Here is a 17,966-nt window from a genome sequence, read left to right on the forward strand (position 1 = left end):
GCCCCATCACCAAAGGGAGCTCCATACTGCATTGCCCCAGCAAACAGAGCAGTTTGCAGCATGCAGCTATGTTCTCAAACATGTAAAGTACCAATTTGTTACCATAACTAGGAATGGTTTTCCTTCTCTCCCCACCCACTAGCTAGTCTTATCACAAAAAGACTCAAGAGTATCTTCTTACGGTACAGCAATAGCTACAGTGAGCTACATGAGCACACGGTGGTTTCACACTATACAGGCAAATAAAAAAAACAAAACCAAAACAAAACCAAAACACTAGAACATACCACTAAAATGAACACTCCGAATTGACATAAAATGTAACTTCAGTAACACAGGTTCAATTTTCACGATTGCCTAGGTAACAATCTGAATATTTTTTAGAAAATTCTACACTATCCTGCCAAAAGCATTACATTTCTTGTCAGTTTTAGCTTTACCATCATGCAGGGTTCCTTCAGCTAAGTTAGTTAAACATCTGCTCCCTTCCCACCAGCTTTTCAGTGCTCACTGAAAACTCGCTGGCACTGCAGCCCTTTACAAAGGCTTCAGAGATATCTGCAAATTCTGTCAATCCTTAACCATATGTAAATAACTATACGATTGAAGGTTATTAGAAAAACTAATATTAAAGAACATCGATAATACTTTAGTATGTATATCATTTGTTTTTCAACGGCTTTTTGTCAGCGCATCTCCGCTAAAACTCTCCCTGCTATTCACCTTGTAAGTCTACCACGTAAAGGACTTAATGTTGCCGTTTCTTCACTATGTTAGGTCAACTTGAGTATCCTTCGCCTATAAGGTCGTTGCGTCTTTTGGAATTCCAACAGTCACTCTGAATACATTGCCAAAATTCCTGAACTTTACTTAGCTCTGCACCAGCAGTACGAGACAGTTGTCAAACCACGCTGCCAAGAAAAAGATAACAGCAGATTCCCAGCCTCTAAATTCAGCCTTGAAAAAGAGGTTTAGAGCTAAACAGAGTTTGGGTAGTTTGCACATTTGCAGTTGACAGTGTGAAGAACATCAAGAATGTAGAGATACAGGGTAATTTCCTAAACCAAGCAAGGAACATAACAGTAGATCTCCAGAATTGCTTTTAAGTTGATGTGCAGCAGCAAGATTTCAGGGCTTCATAAAAGCAGTACTATTGTACATTATTTTGAAAAACTGAACTATCCTGAAGAAAAAGGTAGGTCAATTAATTCCCTCACTTTGACATCAAGAGATTTCACATCCCCTTAATTACTTTACCCATTGTTTATCTGAATTTGGCATATTTCGGAACAGTTCTAGTGACGTATGAACCAATACACGTTTACGATAACTGAAGCCTTCTTATCATTGCAAATTCATAAAGCATGCATACAATGTATTAAGTTAACTTACCACACAGACTCCATGAACTCAGGATAAAGAGTTTTATAGTCATTTTCAAAATCAATCCAGCGTCCTAATCTGGTAACACTAGACTGTTAAGGAAAACACACAAATTGAAAGACAGCTTAATATTAAAAGATCATGACGCATTTCCAACATTTATTCTGTACAACGGCTTGATTTTTAAGTGCGGTGTTTGTCCCGTATCCATGAAACACATCTATGAAGTATCTTAGTCTGAAAACAGTTCCTAAGAGTATATTTAAACAGACAAAAATAAGGAAAGAATGAAACCGTGAACATAATTGCTTAGAACCGAGGTCACACAACAGGCAAACGTGTTCAACGCTACTAAACAGAAACGGTGGATCGTTTGGATCATTCATCAAATAGAAATGGTGGATCATTCAAGGTTCAGTCAAGGTTCAAATGCCTGAAAACTGCTTTTGATTACAGCAGTCTCGTTTCTATTTTTAAAACTACTCATTGCAGAGACAGTCAAAACCCAGAACAGAGTCTATCAGCTTTCAGTTACATTGAAAACATGATGTAATTTGAAGACAAAGAAATGCTGAAAGAATCTGATATGTCACAAGAAGTTATCAAAACTATTTCAGGGCCAACGGCCGCCTTTGAGTTCGCAAAGCTATGACAGGGCTGCCAACCACCACAAGACTGACAGGTGTTAGTCCCTGCCTCACAATAGATTATGGTCACGTCTGTTGGCACAGAATGTGAAAACTACTGAGTTACAAGCCAGCTATGGGATTCACTTGGACAAGTGACACTCACTAAACTCGCAGCTATTGGAACCCTTAGCTCTGCAAATAACCAAGCCCACAGACACCTGTCCTGATACTATTACACACACACCACACTGAATGTCAGACCAGTAAAGTGAAAGCAAAGCAAATGAATTCTCTCACCTCTGTATTTTCAGAGAACACCTGAGCTCCTCAAATATATCAAAGTTTAGATCAATATTCTCTAGAAAGGCTGAGGTTTTACCCACACCTATTCTGACACAAAACCAGATGCTAGAACTTCTGCTGTTCCAGAAATACAAGACATAGTCCTACCCTCTGGCAATCAAAAGACTGAGAAGTGGGAGGGCAGAAAAGCAGGGAGGTTAATGTGCATTTCCTTTAGTGGTTCCATTTGAAAACCAAAGTCAGATCTTACTTTCCATTTTCTATACAGCAAAAGACACTAAATGAGAACTCGTTCAATGTATCTATTAGGTGTCCATATATCTAGTAGATGTTCAATGTATTTACTTAGACACTTGGAGCTCCAGGCTACCACTAAGTAACTTTCTCTTGACACCACCCCTGGCTCCCTGTTCTGAACCACAATGTTGGGGTTTTTGTTCCCCTTTCAGGGTCACCAGTGAGAAACATGGTAGCTGAAGACATGAGATTTATGTATGAAATCAAACAGACAGAGGGATGAAGCTTCCCCTAGCTGAAAGACTTCTGCACACATACTATGAGAAATGTTCAGCAGAATATGCACCGAGTCTTTACTTACCTGCCATTCCTTCGAGTATCTCATCACAATTCCTCTGCATTGGTTGTTGTATTCTTTAATTCCCATCTTTGCCACGTCCTCTGGCCCTTTAATGCCTAAGGTTTTGTCAATCTCATATTCCTGGGAGCATTGAAAGCAATCAGACAAAAACAAAGGCTGTCATCAAAAGCTTTTGGGATTTCTCTGGATAATTTACTTATGTTCTATGCAGTATAATGAGGCTAAAGGGCACGCTTTATCCTTTTGCTATTTTGTGAGTATTGCACCTGCACTAAGCAGATACCTCAAAGGACAATGCTGGTATGATTTTTCTTTACTATCAAAAGAAAAAAAAATTCTGAAATACACACCAAATAAATATATGTTTATAGTAATGAACAGAGTGCCTGGAAAAGGGCAGGCGACCAGTAGGAAGCACCTGAAATCACCATACGCGCAAAAGCCAGAACAACACACCGGCCAAAGAACTTCCTTTTCTCTTTTAGCAACAAAGCCAGGCATGAGAGCAATACAAACGTGATTGAGAAGCAAGGAGCAGCATCTGTAGGCAGATTTATTACACGTACCACAGGTAAACCATGGCAATCCCAGCCAAATCTTCTGTCAACATGAAAACCACTCTGATGAGCAAATCTGGTTACTATGTCTTTAATGGTTCCTGCAAGAATATGGCCGTAGTGTGGAAGCCCAGTAGCAAACGGAGGGCCATCGTAGAAGTTAAACCTACGACACAAGACAACATTCTTAATTAAATCAAAACCTGTGCATCAAATATTCAAACAGGATATGTGTATCTGAGTGCTTATGATTCCTGTGTCTTACTAGGACAACATCAATTCCTTCCTCTTCTATTATCAGTCAGCACAGGTGTCACGTTGGCAGGGGACATTTCAACTCCTTCAGTTCCTGCTGAATGTCAGTTCTGCCGAGATCACTACTGAAAATGCCAGCATGTCACTCCACAGCTGGCAGACATAGGAAGGAGTTGTCCTTGCTTACCTGCAGATTTCTTTTATAAACCCACCAAGTAGGAAATTACAGGTTTATTACTAGTGTTTGTACACTTTTGATTCTTCACAAAGAGAAACAAAAACGGTAACTGACACTGACAGCAACATTACCCAAGACAGCTAACTGGAAAGGCAGCAGCTGTTGTTAACAGGACCGGGGGGCAGCCGGGGGTGGAAATAATTACAGCTAAGCCAGCCTTACATTGTCACATGCAGTTGCTACAGCTTTTAGCAGATTCTTACCTAGGTCTATTCTTTGATTGCTTTAGGCACTCCTGGAAACAATTGAGATTTTTCCAGAGCTCCAATATCTTCTCTTCCTCATTTGGAAAAGTTATGTTTTCTGGAACTTGTTGAACCATTCTTTCCCAGCAACGATGAAGCAGAGAAAAGAAAACACATTTGAGTAAATTGAAAAAAAACAAAAAACAAAACCCAAAAAAAACCAAAACATTACTTCACAAATACAAATTGTCTTACAAATCCATAGCACCAAACCACATCTCAGTTTTTCAAAGAGCTTGATTCAGTGCAGACACGGAAGCAAGCACTATATTCTAAAACAAAAAAAGCCTTCTAATTTTGACAAATTAGCATCCAAGTTTTATAACAGGAAAAGGATTCTCCATTCACTCTAACTATGGTCATTGGTTTTTTATAATGCTTTTATTTTTGTTTCCTAAAGAAAACAGTCAGTGTAAATTATTTTTTGTTACAAGTTTGGGTTGTTGGTTTGGGGTTTTTTTCGGGAAAGTTTCCAAATGCAAACTGACCTTCCAGCATAAGTTTGTGAACTACTGAGATTTAGTTTAAATGTAGGAACTAAAACTAGTGAGGAAGAGGCTCCTTTGTACATCTGTTCCCACCACTTAAAAGTCTAAAATGGCATTTTTCCATCTAGCTAGGCCACCATGCTCAGATGCTCCTAAAAGCTTCAGATAGCATAGCTGAAACACACTAATGAAAGATGAACATGTGGGGAAGAATCTGAACAAATAGATGAAGCAAAAGCTCAAAGACCCCAGCTGTCTATCTTTAAAAGCTCTAACTACCACAGTACTGGAAACTACTAGCCTCTTTCTAGTCTCTTTATTTTTTTTTTCCTTTCAGTTTTACAAGTATGTCAGAACTAAGCTACTTGGGGCTACTTCTTGCTGGCTATTTCCTGAAGGTCTTTTTTTACTTGGTGGGTTTTGGCCAGAGAACCCAAACCCATTCTTCAGTTTGGGGTAAGTCAACAAAAATCACTACAAGCAAAATTACGCACAAACTTTCTTCACAACAGATGGAAAAGAATTCTCAACATCATTAGAAACACCCGACATAGCTGTCTTGTGGTCCAGACTTGCTACAAGATCCAAAGGGATCAAATTTCAACAAAATGCTACAGCAAGCACTAAGCAAAAGCTCTGTGGAATACAGAGATTTAAGACAGGAGTTCCATAACAGAAGAAAACTGGTTATGAAGGTTATCATAAACAACTGCAAAGAAAAAGGCTCTTCCACGTCTAACTTAAGTGCTAAGGAGCGGCAGCACTTGCATCAGAGCAAGCTGAGCACTGTTAACCTCGAGTTTCACTTAGCACTGTGGAATTACAAGCAATGGCACAAGGACCGCATCTTTTGATTTACTCAGGTTTGTCAAATAGCAACCATAAGCAACAACAAATGCAAATGCATGAAGACAATACTTCAAGTTACAGGTGACATGCAGCTTGGTAGCATTAAAGTTCCAAAACATTTACTTAAATGAAACCCAGAATGCCATAGAACTTGCTGGCTCAGTGCTTTAACCCATACTAATAAACACGGATTACCAAAAAAGACAAAAAGTTCACTGAGAAACCCACAACCTGGTACCCAGGTGACACAGCAGCTGGAGGGGAAATAATGAGCTGACAAGGAACACACAGACATGGCCTGGATGTATTCTTCACAAGGTAAGAACTAGTCTTAGCACAGTAAGTTACAGTACATGCAACCTGCACATGAGTTTTCATAATTGTATCTCAAAGCACTGAACAAAGCACTAATTAGGCCATGTCATTCCTCAGTAATCCAATCACAGCCCCAAGATCACAGTGCCAGAGACAATGGACATGACCGATAGAAGAATTCAGCCTTAAAGCTTATTTCCTACAAGCCAGTTGACTTGAGAAGGGGAATAAGGATCTGCACATTTTACTTAGATCAGTATCAGCATTCACAATAACAGCAAAGGTTTTGGCAACTGGCCCAGCTGTCAAGTCCCTATAATCTACTAATTGAAGATACGTTGACAGTTTGGTCTGTAACTGCGACCGGGCTATGGAAGCTGCTCACGTATCACAGGCTCCATGCGTAAATCACAGTATCACTTTGGGCCCATTTCTACCAACTGAAGCACTGGATGGACAAACCAGCGTCCAGTAACCACAGGGCACAAATTCATACACACTTTCAGCAATGTCACAGAAAAAGTTTATTATGTCAAAATTAGGAAAATATTACTGAAGAGAATTACTAAGAGTCACTACAGGTCAGTTTGTTCAAGTTACAAAGAATTTCAAAGAGATTGACTCAAGAGACAAACCACATTTAAAAATCCATCTATGGCTCAACCTCAGCTGAGCAAAAAAGAAAAGCATCATCAGCTTTCAGGAAAAGCATCATCAGCTTAGAGAGAGAAAGATATGAATAACTCCCTATACGTACAGCAAAAAAGTTCATTACTATAAGCAATCCAGGTATTTTAAATCAGAAAAAAAAAAAAAATCAAGGGCAACTCATTACTTTGAACACAGACTGAGTGAAAACATCACAAATGATGGCACAGAAACTCTTACACAAATGCATCTAACAAAACAACACTTTCGGACAACACTCCACATTTACACACAGATTAGTAAACACGAAGGGGGTTTGTTTTCTTGTTTCTCTATTCATTTTCTGCTGACAAAAAGTGTCCAAGTTTAAGACAATGCACCACTGAGGAACTTTTTAAGTACACTCACTTTTTCGAAAAGGTAATAACATCCAATAGGAAAGGTGTCAAAAGTTCGTAGATTGTACTCCAGCAGTCTCCAACTTATGCTGAGCTTCTTATCTAGAAGAAAAAAAAATTAGAAAGCATTAAAACCATAAGAGCAAGTTAGCATGCATTTTTTCAATATTAAGATTTTTTTAATCAATAATTAATTTTTAAAAACAAAAATTTCATAAAAACACCACTAGGAATGAAGAGAACCAATAGTTCAGAAATTTGTTGCACTTTACATACACCACATACAGATGATTAAAACCAAGTGGATTTCAAGATATTGCTCATTTTGTTGACTGAGAAACTGAAAATAGTCAGAACCAGCATGAACTAAAAGTGCACAGTCTCCTGATTTCAAGGGGTATATGATCCATCTCTTATCCTTGTTCCCGTCACCTTCTCCCACAAGCTGTTCCATATAAGAGACCTGTGCACAAAATTCCCTCCAGAGACGAGGAAGACCATCCTTTCCCCATCTACAGACACCTTCTCCAAAGTTAAACAACGCGCTGTTTCACCTACATACAGAACTAGACTCCCTCTTTCTGCCCTTTTAGGTACTGAGCTTTACGGAAAGGCAATTTCTGGGGTAACAATATTCTAACTGACCATCTGATAATCAAAAGCACCAGTTTCTAGAACAGATGGAAACAATTAAGTTTAAAATAAAACGATGGATGGGAACAGAATGCTAAGCTACAGAACAAGCGTTGCTTCTGAAAATCCATGGTAATGCCTTATACAGGCAAAAAACCTGCAACAATAATCAGACCTGAGAACTGGTAGGAAAAAAAGTCATGCATGTCTATCTTTAAAATCTCTTTTTAAACTGAACAATCTCATCCTACTTTAACTAGCACTTCATATAAACCACCAAGTAGTTGGAAATGCAAGAATACACTTAGTAAAAAAAAAAAAAAAAAAAAAGGGCAACCAGTTTTCTTCTTCAAAAAGACATCAAGTTGCCACCTTCATGGGCAGTCTCCCTGACACTGTAATTTATAAGTGGAATTACATCAGGAAAAAAATTAAAAACATGGTTTTCTTCACAAAAGTTTGGGGGTTGATGGCAACATAGAAAACTTATATGTACACCTTATTCATAGCAGACTGATAAGGGTCCAATTATCCCACTGCTCTATTTGATAGATCACAAAACTGATGAGATCAACTTTTCTTATTGAAAAATATGCCCCAGACTGAGTACATCAGAAAACTAAACTGGCAAACAAGGAAGTGATGTTTTTTTAATTTCCAAACAGGTGAATTAAGTCTCCTCAAGCTGAGCCTGATACTTGAGGATGGGTTTGGGAAAGTGTATTAAGATGAATTCATCTCAACACGTCACTCAAGACAAAACACTGTATGAGATGGACTAAAGCCCATCTGTCCCCCAGCAAGGAGTGTTCCTTTTCATGCTGAAAATCCAATTAAAAGATTGTTTAAAAAAAGCAAGCAGACTAATAAATTAATACTATGTTTAGACACAAACACATTTTGTACTATGCAAGAAGTGTTTTACTCTCTAATGTCTTATGCAAATTTCTCTGTTGTCTTCATATTACCTGGATTAAAAGTGTAAAATTTGTCATTGTGCAAACATAAAAAATCTAGGTTGTTTTGAAATGACTTTGAACTATGTATTTAAAAAAAAAAAAATCAGAAACTAGTGTCAGTTGCTGCTGTTATGTGCCAACTAAACTCTGCTGTTACCTGACAGTCGCTCCCTAAGCACGACACCAACAAACTGAAAAAATGTGCTTTCTTCAGTCTCCAGAGGCTCCCAGGGCGTGGGGGGGGGGGGGGCAACACGTACTGAAAACAAAAATATCAAAACCACCACAGCTACACTAATCAAAAGCGCACCTTCCTCAAAAATTTCCCCTCTTTTAAAAGGATGCTGAAGGGGAATGCTTAAGATATATTACACATTGCAAGGCATCTTAGGTTCTTCGTTCAACTAATTAACAAAATTTCGCCGTGATAGGAAACAAACTCTGCAAAAAGGAAATTGGTTAACCCTTAATAAGTACCTATTTTAAGTAATCACTAAGTTCCAGAAAAAGCACAATCTGTACAGCACACAGGGAAGTAAAATATCTTACACGTAACGACAACGTTACACACACAAAACGAGGCGCGAGTAACATCAAAACGCAGGAGCGGAGCAGCCGGAGCCCCCCCCGCCCCGCCACGGCGCCTCAGAGCTCCGGGCGGTGACAGCAGAGGCACCGGCCGGTGACAGCAGAGGCACCGGCCGCGCCGCAAACAGCGAGACCGGCCCCCCGTGTGCGAGCCGCCGGTTTTCTGTCACACCCTGAGAGGCGCCGCCCGGCACCGGCGCCTCCACGAAGCGCCCCGAAAACCCCGCAACGCGGCTGAGGCCCCGGCGCCAGCCCTCCCTCAGGCCTCTGAGCCGCTCCCCGGCCGGTGTGGGGAGGAAGGCGGCTGCGGGGTGTCGGGAGAGCCGGGCCCCTTCGCCGCTCACCTCAGCGCCGCCCGTCCCGCAATGATGCAACCGCGCCCGGGAAAGCATGACAGGAAACACCGGCGGGCACACCCGGCAGCGGTAGCCAATGGGCGCGCGGCACACTTACGGTGCAATAAGGTGGCTTCCCATTGGACACGCCGCTCTCCTGGAAACTGCAGGTCACGGCGGCGCGGGGCAACCGCGCTTGCGCAGGGAGCTGAGCGCAAATGGTGTTCGTGAATAGGGGATGAAGAAACAAACGCTCCCGCAGCGCTGAGCCAAACCAAAACGCGTCCCACGGGGGGAAAGATCCCGCGATTAAACAGGGAGACAGGACCGCGCGGCCAAACGCGGTTCGTCGTGGCTCACAAGGCGCTCGCGATCACTGGGCACGGAGAGTGAGGTTCGACGAGGACAGGCTTGCTCAGGATCGGCTGTGCTTCGCCCCCCGCGGCGCGGCTGCAGTTGGACTGCGCCGAATGTTATAAAAAAGGAGGCCGTCCGTCAACGGAGCGCTGACAGCGCGGTAGCGGCCGGCTGGGGAGTAGCGAGATCATCTCTGTGAGGCGGCGGCTTGGAGCCCGTCAAGCTGCCCCCCAGCCCGCAGCCCTTCAGCCAGGCTATGCACTATAAACGCGCTCCGCTCAAGAAAAAAACAGAGCGGATCGTGAAAAGGTAGAGGCGCCCGGGGAGGCCCCGGCCAGCGGGGACACCGCAGGGCTCTTGGCAACCGGCCGCTCGGCGCAGGGGAAGAGGGCAGAAGGCGCGGCAGGGCGGCGACGGCGCTGGACTTGCCCGGCGGGGCTGTGCCGGCGGCGAGGAGCATGTGAGAGCGCCGGGCCGCGATGCTGCGACGCGCGGAGCTGATGGTGTGCGGCGGCGGAGCGCGGCGCCCCCCCTGGGAGCCCGCCCGAGGCGAAGGGGCGCCGGGAGCCGCCTTCCCGCCGCCGCTCAAGGGTGACGAGCCCCGGCGGGGCGGCAGCCGGTCGCGCTGGCCCCCCGGGCGGCGCGGGAGACACCCCGGCGGGTCGCGGAAGCTGCTGGGCAGCCGCACGCACAGCCACTACCAGCACTCCCAGCAGCAGCAGCAGCGCCGCGCCTTCCGCCGCTGCCACCGGCCCGTGCGGCCGCGGGTGCTGCTCTCCCTCCGGCCCGTCAACGTCCTGGGCCGGCGGGCACCGGGCATGCGGGCGCCCCGCAACACCAACCAGTTCCTTCGACGAGTTCTGCAGCAGGATGGCCTGAGCCCGGGGGAAAGGCTATTTATTCCTCAGCCACCCCTTTTGAAGTTGAAAATTAATAATTGAAGGCAATCTACTGAACAAGTGTCAAAACATTAAGAAAGGAAAAGACAAAGATATATAATACAGTCATGTTCATTAGCTAAGAATTCTGCATCATAAGAATATTTTCCAAGAGCCTTTAGTTCAGATTCCTACCAGCAAGAAGATAAACACGTGGCCTCCAATGTCCCCTTACTTGTCTTAATACATAGCAGGAAGCAACGAGAGCTGTTTGAGTTCAAATGCAATACAAGATTTTTGTGCCTTTTTCAAGTAAATTGTGTTTACAGGATCATGCTTTGCTATCAAACTGTAGCAGCAGGAAACCTACTAAAAACCATTTGTTTTCTTCGCACTGAGAACTACAGAGGCACCCCTTGCTATGGACCTGTGTCTGGAGTTCTGCAAGTTCCTTTTACCTGGCAAGTAAATCCACATCGCAACACATCCCACAAGTGGGGAAAATGAGTGGATTTCTCTCCTCTGACAAGTCATGTTACACTAACTGGGTGGTATAAACTTACTGACAACATCTGTGAATTCAGAAGTCATCCAGAGGTAAGGGAGGCCTCCGCTCACTCGCCTAGAGACCGCAGGCATAACATTTGCATAAGAAACAAGGAAAAAATGAGACTTCCTCCGCAGTAAATGCAAAGAGGAGAGACTCCTCTCCACTTTCTCTACTAGATACACAGTATGCATTGCAAAGAGCAAGTTTTATTTTAGTTACCTCTCTACTGGGGGATCTCCAAAGTCGCACCTGAGCTCCCAGGCAGAGGTGACACAAGCGGGGACGCAGGCACTGGTAAGTTCAGCCCTGCTGGAAGATCACTGGGCCTGCTGAGCTCGCCTGTATTTCAAAGCTTCAGGCAGGCGCAGCCTCCCACTCTTGCTCACAATAAAGCAGGAATCTCAGACATAGTGATAAGGTGCCCGGAGTTTCTCACAGGCCTATGTTATCTAACACAGAGGTTCTACTCATCAAGCACACAAGGTCAGTAAAACAATTAGTGTGATGTATGTGCTTTTTTCTACAGACAGGTGCAAGTCACTTGGGTGTATTTACATTTAACTAACCTCCTCGCCAAATCATCCGCTACATTCCCATACATTCCACCCCCTTGCTCATGTGACTTGCTTCTGCTGGGGCCGACAAGGCGGAGTTGTTCATTTGGGCTTGTGAGGTGTAGCACAGAGCAATTTACAGAGGCACACAATAAACACATACAGAAAAAGGAAAAAACATATTTCTACAATAATGCATAATTTCTATAATAATCAGGTGTCCCATTCATCTCATCAAGGAATTAAATGAGTCATTCAGACAGGCATTATCAGTAGATTGTTTCACTTGCTGCATTAGTCCCAAAGATGTGAGATGTCTTCATGCTGGCTAGTTCATCATCTATGTTGAAGCAACACATGCCTTCAAAATTGAAGCAGCATTTGCAGCCACTACTTACTCAGAGAAACAATAAGAAACATTAATGTTAAAATCCCTTAGCAGAGCACAATTCTGTAATGCAGCTATAAGGGTTGTCACGCTAGTGAAACACACTGTTAAGAGATCTGCAGCTGTTAATTTCTCGTAAACATTAAGGGCAAATTATTAGGGTACAGTAGCAGCTGAACAAAACCAAATTTACCAGGACAAATCTAAGTTAATCAACAGGAGTGTTGTCACCGTCTAGTAATACATACGCTGCTGCTCCAGCTCCTTCAGCTGGTATCATTCTGGGTTTAACAACCTGGTGTGGGTTAATTGCGCACACAGACTGGAAAGTCATGGCCTGCACTTTTTCAGATTGGACTTCAGTTGGATGTTGAGTCTGTGACACCCCTAACATTGTTCCAGTGCTGTCTCCTCTAGCTAAAACACAGGTTTTCACTGAAGATACCTTAAATACAAGAACTCAAGAATCTGGCATTAGCAAGGATGTAACATAAGAAGTCAGCGTACAAAACCATACACCATTCTCTGCAATCATATGAATTTTTACATCTAGATTAATAGGCTGCAGTCCCACTTCATAATCCATTGGTGTGAATAATTTCATTTCCCCTGTAGTTAGTCCTGACACTGTATCCACAGAAGTGTATACATATTGCCACCCCCTAGACGGAGGTAGGGGGCCAATATAATCAACCTGACAAGTATTCAAAGCCCACTGACCCTGTTTTACCTTTCCCCATGCTCTTAAATGTAGCTGTGTACAAGTAGTACAATGATGTGAGCATGTTTTACAAGTATATAACAGCAAAGGGGTTTGATTGTGAGCAATGTCCCATGCGTGTGCAGCATAAGCTGATGCATGTCCACAAGCTATATGCACATGTAGAGCTTGAGCATGCAGCTTGGCAGAGGTCATATTATCTGCTTCCTTACTGTTTTAAGACTCAAATGAATCAACTGTATTGTGCTCTGCTATTAACCCTTCACAAGGGGAATCTTCCTCCACAGTAGATGTAGGGATGAAAGTTCTCCAATGCCCTAAAAATCCTAAAAAGGCATGTAATTGTTTTATTGCAGCTGGTACAGAAAACTGCTGGACTGTGTGCTGTACCTTATCTGGTATTTCTCTAAGCTGCCTATGCCAAACTATTTCTAAAAATAGTACAGTAGCACTAGGGCCCTGCGTTTTAGACAGATTAATTGCCCAGCCTTGGTCCTGCAAATGCACCTTTGAAAATTCAGCAGCTGTTTCAGTTTCTTGTTGTGACACTGCCATAATCAACAGATCATCATTTGGTGGCAAACAGAGGGACTGTGTTTGTATCTCTGAGACAATACTCGGCAAGTATATTGCTTTTGTTGCCAGGTAAGAATTCAAAGCCCTGCCTGCAGCACCAGTCTTGTAGCCAATCATTTATGGACTGAATTCTTCTATTCCATCCCACGTCGTCACCCAAAAATAGAAGCAGGGAAGAGAAAATCACTTGCGCCCCAGACTCCTTTACCAACTGTCCCAAGGCCTTGAAATCTTTCTTCATTCCTCTCAGACTACGGGATGCAGCTTCCTCCCCACCTGTCTGGAAGATCAGCAGTGGGTAGTAGTCCGTTGGGTGCACCAGGGTGGGGACTGCCCTGGTGATATCCCTGATCTGGGCTCCAGGTAGACTACAAACTTCCCTATGATGAGGGTCAACTCTGCATATTGGGCCCTCTGTCCCTCTCAGAAGGGAATCGCCTACTACAATTACCCTTCTTTCTTTCTTATCAGAGGCAGTCTTGAGGTGTGGAGTCAACCGCCTCTTCCTACATGACCTTGTAGGCCTTGCACCACATCCTCACCTACCTCTTCTTCAAGATCCAGGGCCTGAAACTTATTACAGAGGGCACCTGGGGAAGCAAAGCAGGTAGGGAGGGGGACTGCCCGTGGTGCCGAACTGGAACTTGCTTCCAACCCTCGTCATCTTTTTGGTCCCCTACCTCTGCCCGACAGCGAAGAGGGATCAAGACTGAGACCGGGCCGGGGGAACCGGGCAAGCATCCGGCTGCAGAGTGAGGGGACAGCGCGGCCGCCCCGCCTGACACAAGTGCTGACTGCAGCAGCCCCTCCTGTGCTGAGCCCAAGCTGATGTTCATGGATAGGTGTGGCCCCCGATGACCCCAGGTGTTCTGTTGGAATCCACATCACACATTTATGACGATTCTGATTGTGAGGGCAGCCTTCTAGCAGGCCCAGCACAGCACCCTGGCTGACGAGAGCTGAGCGCAATGGGTTTTTGGCCCCTTACACATTTTGTTTGCCATTATGCCCTATCTGCCCCTCACAGAAATTACTTATAAGAAGATGCGGTTCCTGATCACTCACAGCCCAAGTGAGGGAACCCTCAGCAAGTACATAGAGCAGCTGGAGAAGCTTGGAGTGACAACCTTGGTGCGAGTTTGTGATGCCACTTATGATCAAACTCCTATTGAAGAAGCAGGAATCCAGGTTCTAGCCTGGCCATTCACTGATGGATCACCACCCCCCGAAGAGATAGTTGATGACTGGCTAAACCTGATAGAAGGCAAATTTCGTGATAAGCCTGAAGGCTGTGTCGCTGTTCACTGTGCTTCAGGGTTGGGAAGGTCTGCTGTCCTGGTTGCAGTTGCTCTCATTGAATATGGAATGAAGAACGAAGATGCAGTTCAGTATATAAGGCTGGAAAGGAGGGGAGCTTTCAGTCGCCAACAGCTGCATTACCTTGAGGAATACCAACCTAAGATGCCTTCAAAGCAACCAACCTTCAAAGATGCCAACAATGGCAACAATGGCTGCTGCTGTGTTCAATAAAAAAAAAAAAGTCTCAAACAAAGGCAGAAGTTGGCATGGCTGTTTTCTGGACTCTTGGCACCTGGAAATGTGAATCTGGAATCAAACTATGTCATTGAATTAGTGGTGGAGTCATTGCTCCTCAACCTCTGTCCTACTGGTGGTGATGATTGAAAAAAAAAAAATTAAGAGCACCATTTCAGTGAAGCGTTGTTTTCTCCTTAAGCTGCAGTTTGAACATCTGCAAAGAGAAAATAAGTTTCTGAACCTTCTGTATTTTTAACTTTTTAAGAAAAGAAAGTAAATTTTATGTCAAACCAGCAGAGCATTGGCTTGTGCAGAAACTATTTTCTTGATTTGAGGAAAGTACACCACAGTTAGGGCCTGATCCATTCATTCCCATGGGATTCTTTTAAATGGAGTTGCCTTTTTTTGTAACCCTGGGGGGCCGTTGCAGCCGGTGCTGGGGGGCAGCAGCCTGACATTTTCTAGAGATCCACTGGTGTCTGTGCTGCATGTTTTCAGTGTTCAGACTTGGCAGGTGGGGAAAAAACTTCCTGGTGGGTTTTAATGGAAGACTTTCTGCCTAATATCTGTGGTCAATATGCTAAAGGCCTTTCCTGGTTGGTGGGAAATCGTGTTTTTAACCGTGTGAGTGTGTGTGTGTGTGCACGTGTGTGTGATTTTATGTGTGTGTCAGTCCTATTTTCCCAAAGAATTTGGCTGAAATGTTAATTGTCTTTCTGTTGGAGGTTAGAAAAATATATCCTGACAGAAGCTTGATGTTCAGAAGTGTCCTAGATGAGCAGGGGGCAATTCAGATAAGGACTTAAAATTAATTTCTCTCTCATAAGGCAGAAGAAAAGGCTTTTTGCTGCTATCCCATTTCTCTGCCTTGCTGAACTCAGTAGATCAGGATTTGGGGGGAGGGTCTCATTTATATCACACATGAGGTAACGATGGTACGCACACAGAAATGTGGTCCGTGAATAACAGCCTGGAATGGGTATTTTCCCAAACCAGCTCTGGTGTCCAGTTCAGTTTAACCACCGATTGCCTTGTTATTTTTTCTTAGACTTTTTAGGAGGGAGAATCTCTAGTAACACACCAACATGCCTATCCTGTGTTCACTGTGGACAGACCATAAATACGCTGATTTGTGGCGTATGGACTGGCACCATATTCTATTTGTAGGGCCACTGCTGTTGTCAGTGAATTAAACATTATACGATGCTGCTACTGAGCAGCCTGCATGTTATTTTTTATGGCTTGCTAGTTGTTTTTATCTAAGTGGTTAAGTTAGTGCTTCAGAAAACAAAGTGAATAGCCTACAGTGTTCTTTAACAATTGGTAGAGACAGAACTGTAGTGATCGCTCGATCTTTGCTTGGTATTGAATGTGGTTTGGGAGTTATGTAATATTTATGTTTTACTGTTGACTGCAGCAGATGTTCACAGAAAACTCCCTCTGGAGCCGCCCTTAGCTCAGACAGAAATAGCTGCCTGTCCCACGAGGCCGTGAACTGTTCCGTGATGCTGCACGGAAACCTTGCGCTAGATATGATGAGGGAATAGGACCTATGCCTGTGGTGAGGGTCTGTGCACCCTTTTTTTGGTGCTTAAAATTAACAGTGAAAATTTCACATTTGTAAGATCAGACTTGCGTTTTCAATCTGCTTTTCATAGTATGTGAAATGACTGAATAGGGTTGTGCTTGTCTGAAAGAAAAACTTGTTTTCAGGGGATTCTTTTGACTCATTTGAAGGCAAAATTTTATAGAATAGCTGACAAAGGTCTCCTTCCCGGAGATTTTTGTTTGTTTGTTTTTTACTCTTAAATATTGATGGACTCTTGTTTTAAGTAGCCCAAACTTTCTTCCTGTGTTAACAACAGCTCCTTAATAAGAGATTTCATCTTCTGAAGTGATGGCTGTTCTTCCTGTTCCCTGACTCGAGGGGAAAAGGTGGGAAAAGACTTTCTGTAGCAGTATCTGAGAAACTGCAGATTTTCTTGACAGCTGAGATTGATTATAAACTTTTAAAATGGGATTATAAGGAGTACCTGAGGGAACTGGCAGTCAGCTCTCTCTGGTGTTTTGGCAGCTAATTCTCAATCTCCCTGCTAATCCAAATTTTTAACCCCGTGGCCTTGTTGGACTGACAATTTGCACTGTCTTATGTTGCCACTTGACCTTCTATGGCAACAGTGATGAACTAGGCAAATGGCAAGATAGATTTTGGTGGATGGCAGTAGTAGCGACTGTTTCCTAAATTTGTACTTTCTCACTGAGACATGCAGTAAACCTTCCCCCCTTCCCTTTTTTCCCCCTTTGGCTTTATCTTGTTTTTAAGGACGTTCAAGATCCTTCAGTGATTGTGAGCTTCCCACTGGATGAAGATGCAAGTGTTTCTCTTGTTGCTTGGACCACTACCCCTTGGACCTTGCCTAGTAATTTGGCCCTTTGCGTCAACCCAGAATTGCAATACATAAAATTGAGAGGCAAGTGTTAACTGAATATAACTGAAACATATAATGAACACTTCTTTCTTCAGTGCCTGTGAATACTGGTTTATGCTAAATTTATAGGACTTTGCTGGGGTTGGATCAGTGTTATTTTGAAGCACGAGATTCACTTCCTGATGATGATGCTGATGATTTCTGACTGCTGTGTTCCTTTTATATTACATGCATTGTGAGGACTGTTCCTTAAAAAATATTGATAGATGAAATAAAGAACAAGAGAAACGTTTTATCTGTCTCCTTAAAGTCACACTATATTTGAGAGACATGGATGTATGACTGCGTGTCCCCAACATTTCTTCTTCCCTCCTTTTTGGGGGCTCAGACTCATGAACAAGTTCCTGCTGTATGACAGCCAACTTGCAGCGACTGAACATCAAAAAAAAAAAAAAGCCAAAGGTATAATTTCCAGTTTCAACATGACCGCATGAATCTAATGTGTGTCTAAGGTAATGTTAAACGTGAGAAGTTGCAGAGGCCTTTACAGTGAATT

The 17,966-nt window shown here is 43.4% G+C and overlaps 2 protein-coding genes and 1 non-coding gene across 5 annotated transcripts in view; 1 reads left to right on the plus strand and 2 right to left on the minus strand.

The window, feature by feature from the left end:
* The window catches only part of IARS1 (isoleucyl-tRNA synthetase 1), a 100,674-nt gene extending 91,175 nt beyond the window's left edge, over positions 1–9,499 (minus strand). The window contains exons 1-6 of the mRNA XM_065642476.1: positions 9,431–9,499; positions 6,917–7,008; positions 4,167–4,286; positions 3,480–3,636; positions 2,914–3,033; positions 1,393–1,475 (exon numbers count right to left, since the gene is read on the minus strand). Coding sequence (XP_065498548.1) covers positions 1,393–1,475; positions 2,914–3,033; positions 3,480–3,636; positions 4,167–4,285 — 479 coding nt within the window. The 5' untranslated portion in view covers position 4,286; positions 6,917–7,008; positions 9,431–9,499. The remainder of the gene's footprint in view (positions 1–1,392; positions 1,476–2,913; positions 3,034–3,479; positions 3,637–4,166; positions 4,287–6,916; positions 7,009–9,430) is intronic.
* On the minus strand, positions 6,210–6,344 carry LOC135993270 (small nucleolar RNA SNORA84). The gene has a single exon (XR_010606845.1). It is a non-coding gene; the product is annotated as a small nucleolar RNA SNORA84 (small nucleolar RNA).
* A 427-nt stretch (positions 9,500–9,926) lies between the features above and the next one.
* Positions 9,927–17,703, plus strand: LOC135992972 (protein tyrosine phosphatase type IVA 2-like). 3 transcript variants are annotated; one of them, XR_010606792.1, is made up of 2 exons: positions 9,927–11,689; positions 17,305–17,703. XR_010606792.1 is itself a non-coding variant. In XM_065642499.1 (2 exons), exon 2 carries the CDS (start codon positions 14,451–14,453, stop codon positions 14,973–14,975), a length of 525 nt encoding a protein of 174 aa, XP_065498571.1. In that variant the 5' UTR covers positions 9,927–11,689; positions 13,515–14,450; the 3' UTR covers positions 14,976–17,703. The 3 variants fall into 3 exon arrangements, 2 of the variants coding, with proteins under 2 accessions (XP_065498571.1, XP_065498572.1); XM_065642499.1 differs by having other exon boundaries at positions 13,515–17,703; XM_065642500.1 differs by having other exon boundaries at positions 9,927–11,253; positions 13,515–17,703.
* The last annotated feature ends 263 nt before the right edge of the window (positions 17,704–17,966 follow it).

Source organism: Caloenas nicobarica, chromosome 11 (genome assembly GCF_036013445.1).
Source record: "Caloenas nicobarica isolate bCalNic1 chromosome 11, bCalNic1.hap1, whole genome shotgun sequence".
NCBI lineage: Eukaryota > Metazoa > Chordata > Aves > Columbiformes > Columbidae > Caloenas > Caloenas nicobarica.

Bases quoted from the DNA above. Each gene is read 5' to 3' on its own strand.
- LOC135992972 (XM_065642499.1), top strand. From the start codon at position 14,451: ATGCCCTATCTGCCCCTCACAGAAATTACTTATAAGAAGATGCGGTTC.